This window comes from Trichophyton verrucosum, assembly GCF_000151505.1.
Source record: "Trichophyton verrucosum HKI 0517 chromosome Unknown contig00112_1.f1.exp, whole genome shotgun sequence".
Taxonomy (NCBI): Eukaryota; Fungi; Ascomycota; class Eurotiomycetes; order Onygenales; family Arthrodermataceae; genus Trichophyton; species Trichophyton verrucosum.
The window spans coordinates 1-4,324 of NW_003315563.1; the positions used below are offsets into that span (position 1 = coordinate 1).

The 4,324-nt window shown below is 49.5% G+C and overlaps 2 protein-coding genes across 2 annotated transcripts; one reads left to right on the plus strand and one right to left on the minus strand.

Annotated features, from left to right (window-relative positions):
• Positions 1-1,025: 1,025 nt before the first annotated feature.
• Positions 1,026-1,334, minus strand: TRV_01363 (uncharacterized protein; the record flags this gene model as incomplete). The annotated part of the gene is made up of 1 exon (XM_003024429.1): positions 1,026-1,334. One exon carries the CDS (start codon positions 1,332-1,334, stop codon positions 1,026-1,028), a length of 309 nt encoding a protein of 102 aa, XP_003024475.1.
• Positions 1,335-1,579: 245 nt separating this feature from the next.
• On the plus strand, positions 1,580-3,598 carry TRV_01364 (uncharacterized protein; the record flags this gene model as incomplete). The annotated part of the gene is made up of 7 exons (XM_003024430.1): positions 1,580-1,648; positions 1,839-2,183; positions 2,274-2,471; positions 2,556-2,640; positions 2,707-2,991; positions 3,056-3,427; positions 3,489-3,598. The coding sequence occupies 7 exons, from the start codon at positions 1,580-1,582 to the stop codon at positions 3,596-3,598; spliced, it is 1,464 nt and encodes a 487-aa protein (XP_003024476.1).
• Between the last annotated feature and the right edge of the window lie 726 nt (positions 3,599-4,324).

Sequence of the window (4,324 nt, forward strand, 5' to 3'; positions counted from 1 at the left end):
CGAGCGAGCGATGGCGCAAGCCTGGCACTGGCAGAGGCCGCCGCATAGTTAACCAACTTGCTCCGTATGGATAGTTAGTTTAGTCTTCGATGTCGAGCATGTTCCCTTTGCCTTACGAGGGAGCCAAAAACTCTGCTCTTATATAGATATTCATTTGGTTGGCTGGTGGGTGTCTGGAATGAGCATCAGCTAACTAGTCAGTAGTTACGGAGTAGTAATAAGAATGCCTGCAAGTTAGCCAGGTGAGTGCCGTCGTCAACTATCATCAGATCCTGGTAGCTGGCTCTGTAACCACGCAAGGAGTCACTAGTTAGTTATCGTCCTCCAGGAAACGAGCTGCCAGGCCATCAGCTCGCAAACGGGTTCGTGGGCTGCAGGGAAGTGTAGGTCCACATACATACATCCATACAATACCAGCAGCTCTGTCGCTCCTCCAAGGATGTCGAGTAGTTAACTCCCCTCCAGGGCCAGGACCGGGGCCGGGGCCTGTCTGGTCAGTCTGTTCCAGCACATCCCACAGGCAGCCACCAGCGATGCTTCCTCTGCCTCCGTCGCCGAGCAGAACGCCGGCCATAGTCAACTCGTGTAGTTGTTATTGCTTCCATTGCTGCGAGTGCTATTCCGTGTTCCGTAGCAGGCACTGCTGTAACTCTGCACGCCTAAAGAGAGAGCAGGACAGTCAGCCATTTGTCTGCTCCATAGCCAGCCTGGCAGTGATGCCATATAGTTATAGACACAGCAGCCAGCTACAATACCGAACGCGTTAACTAACTCGCTGGAGGAACGGTGGAGAGAAGATCGGCCGGCAGCTATATGTAGGCGACAGTCCGTACGTGGATAGACGGCCAGTGAGATCCAGCGTAGTCCCAGGCGAACGTGGCCGCAGCTATGTCTGTACCTCTGTGAGCGGAGAGAGGCCATCAAGTAATTATGTATCTAGTAGCTAGCTAGTTACTTGGTAGATAACTAACTAGCTAACTATGTAGTTAACTACCGTCGCCCACGCTGCGTCCATCCATCTGGTTTTACCCAGCTTGCTCCGCCCGCCGCCGCCGCCGCCGCCGAAACCGTCGGCCCAGGTCCCTTCGACCCTCGTCTGCAGCCCTCGTCCGCCCTGCCAACTCCATCTCCGTCCGTCCCTCTCGCTCGCTCGCTCGCTCACTCAGGCTGCTCTCCTCCAGCACCGTCCAAGGAACCTCTGCTCTTCGCTCGTCCTGCTGCTGCTGCTGCTGCTGCTGCTGCTCTCGGTGGGGCAGTTCAATTGCTTTTTTGCCCGCTGATCCCGCCGGCTGTTCCAGTCGAGAGAAACCACCCCGCCAGCTCTGCTCAGCCATCCCTTCGTCATCTAACTAGTTAGTTAACTGGTTAACTATCGAGCTCAGCTAGCAAGCTGAACCGCGACAACCACGGCCTCGACACACCATGGCGGGCTCAATGACACACAACGAGACAGCTCCCGGGTAAGTGGGCTCCCATGATGCACGCCGTTTTTGCCGTACAACTGCACATTACCTTGTTTTTTTTTGTTTGGGCGGCTGCGCTGATGATGACGTCTCTTGCTGGGTGTGCGTGTAGTTCGATGGAGCTCAAGGACGACACCGTCATCGTCGTCCTGGGTGCTTCGGGAGACCTAGCAAAGAAGAAGACTGTGAGTATATCTTCGCGTCTTTGCCGCCAGTGACGATGCCGGTTTGGCGTGGGCTAACAACAGCCGCTTCTCTCTCCAAATAACTAGTTCCCAGCGCTCTTTGGCCTGGTAAGTGGTCTCTCCGTCTCCCTCGGGAACCAGCAGTCACAACTCGAGCCTCATTTTCTGACCATACCTCCCTCATCCGCAGTATCGCAACAAGTTCCTGCCCAAGGACATCAAGATCGTTGGATATGCTCGCACCAAGATGGATCATGATGAATATGTCCGACGAATCCGGTCCTATATCAAAGTCCCTACCAAGGAGCTCGAGGAGCAGTTGAATGGGTTCTGCGAGCTCTGCTCCTACATATCTGGGCAGTACGACCAGGATGAATCCTTCATCACCCTTAGAAACCACCTGGAGGAATTAGAAAAGGGCCGAAAGGAGCAAAACAGGGTCTTCTACATGGCCCTGCCGCCAAGCGTGTTCATCACCGTCTCCCAACACCTCAAGAAGAACTGCTACCCAGAAAATGGCATCACGAGGATAATTGTTAGTGGCCTTCTCCCTGAGCCTTTTGAGTTAATAAGGATAGTTATGGCTAATTGTCATCACAAATGACGATGATGGTGACATGTTTAGGTCGAGAAGCCGTTTGGAAAAGATCTAGGTAGCTCCCGAGAGCTACAGAGGGCTCTTGAACCCAATTGGCGGGAGGACGAGATATTCCGTATCGATCACTACCTTGGGAAGGAAATGGTGAAAAATATCCTCATTCTACGTTTCGGAAATGAGTTCTTCGGTGCCACCTGGAACCGGCACCACATAGATAACGTCCAGGTATGTTTTATTGTTTCTGCCATTTGAGCTTGAACAGATAGGGAAAAAGAGAGCCTCATTTGCTGACTCTTGTCTACTATGCAGATCACGTTTAAAGAGCCGTTTGGTACTGAGGGCCGTGGCGGCTACTTTGATGAGTTCGGAATTGTCAGAGATGTCATGCAGAACCGTAGGCAAACTGATATCTATTCCCACTACAAGCAAGGGGCCGTCTGCTAATTGTGTCTTGAGCTAGATCTTCTCCAAGTTCTAACCCTGCTTGCCATGGAGCGTCCGATATCGTTCTCTGCAGAAGACATCCGTGATGAAAAAGTGAGAGTGTTGAGGGGTATCGATGCGATTGAGCCCAAGAACGTCATCATCGGCCAGTACGGAAAGTCTCTAGACGGCACTAAACCTGCATACAAGGAAGATGAGACTGTCCCCAAGGACTCCAGATGTGCTACCTTTTGTGCAATGGTTGCATATATCAAGAACGAGCGATGGGACGGGGTTCCCTTTATCCTGAAGGCTGGCAAAGGTTTGTTGCCCGTGTGTGTCATCTGCTCTAAATTACGTCTATGCTCACTAGACTTTTTTTTCAGCTCTCAACGAACAAAAGACGGAGATTCGCATCCAGTTCCGCGATGTTACCTCCGGTATATTTAAAGATATCCCCAGAAACGAGCTGGTCATTCGTGTCCAGCCCAACGAATCGGTATATATCAAAATGAATTCAAAACTCCCTGGGCTCTCAATGCAGACTGTCGTCACCGAGCTTGATCTCACATACCGTCGACGATTCTCGGACTTGAAGATCCCAGAAGCCTATGAATCCCTCATCCTGGATGCACTCAAGGGAGATCATTCCAACTTTGTCCGTGATGACGAGCTTGATGCCAGCTGGAGGATCTTTACCCCATTGTTGCACTATCTTGATGACAACAAAGAAATAGTCCCAATGGAGTACCCCTATGGTAAGCAGCTATAGCCTCTCTCTTCTATCTGACTTCTCTAATGGTCGTCCTTGTCACACAGGCTCTCGAGGACCTGCTGTCCTCGATGACTTCACCTCATCTTTCGGGTATAAGTTCAGCGATGCTGCAGGCTACCAGTGGCCACTTACCGCAACACCCAACCGCCTGTGATCGACTGATGTTACATTCAAATGGCGAACAATCTCTCTATTAGTCTAGTTCCAAGAATTCTTTTACGAAAAACCTCCCCATGAATAAAGTGGGTGTATAATGGAAATAAAACACATGTGCCTATGATATACTACGGAAACAAAAGGGCCATTTGCTGCGCGAGCTAACTAGTTATATGACTAGCTCTCCTGGTAGTATCTCACTGCGTAAAATAGCCCCTTTTCTTCACTGCGTTTTCCATCAGCCCATGAATTTCTTCTTGCCGCTCGGTTGATACGAATTTCGCTCGTGACTTTTAACTATTTATATGCCCTAGACCTTCCACTATATCAGTCCTGGGGGCCACTGTTTCGTCTCTTTTATAGCTGATTTATTTCATTTCATTAATTCCCTGGGCGAGCATATTGAGAACATCAAAGTTACGGAATAATGCTTATTATGCTCTCCCGCTTTCTACTTCGTTGGTCAAATTCATGCCAGTCGGGCCAAAAAGGATCAAGTGGTATCTGCATTATGTGATCAGTAGTTTTGACTCCTATGGCCTTTTATCACACAATAAATAGCTCATATATTATTTCCTTTCCCCCTGTTTACGTCTTTCATTGTACGGTTAGTTAACTACCTAACATCCATATGCAATGTCCTTTTTCGGGCTTTCCATGTTTCATCCGTTTTTCAATAGTTACATGTAAAATGTAAAATGTCTGCAAAAAAAAAAAAAAAAAA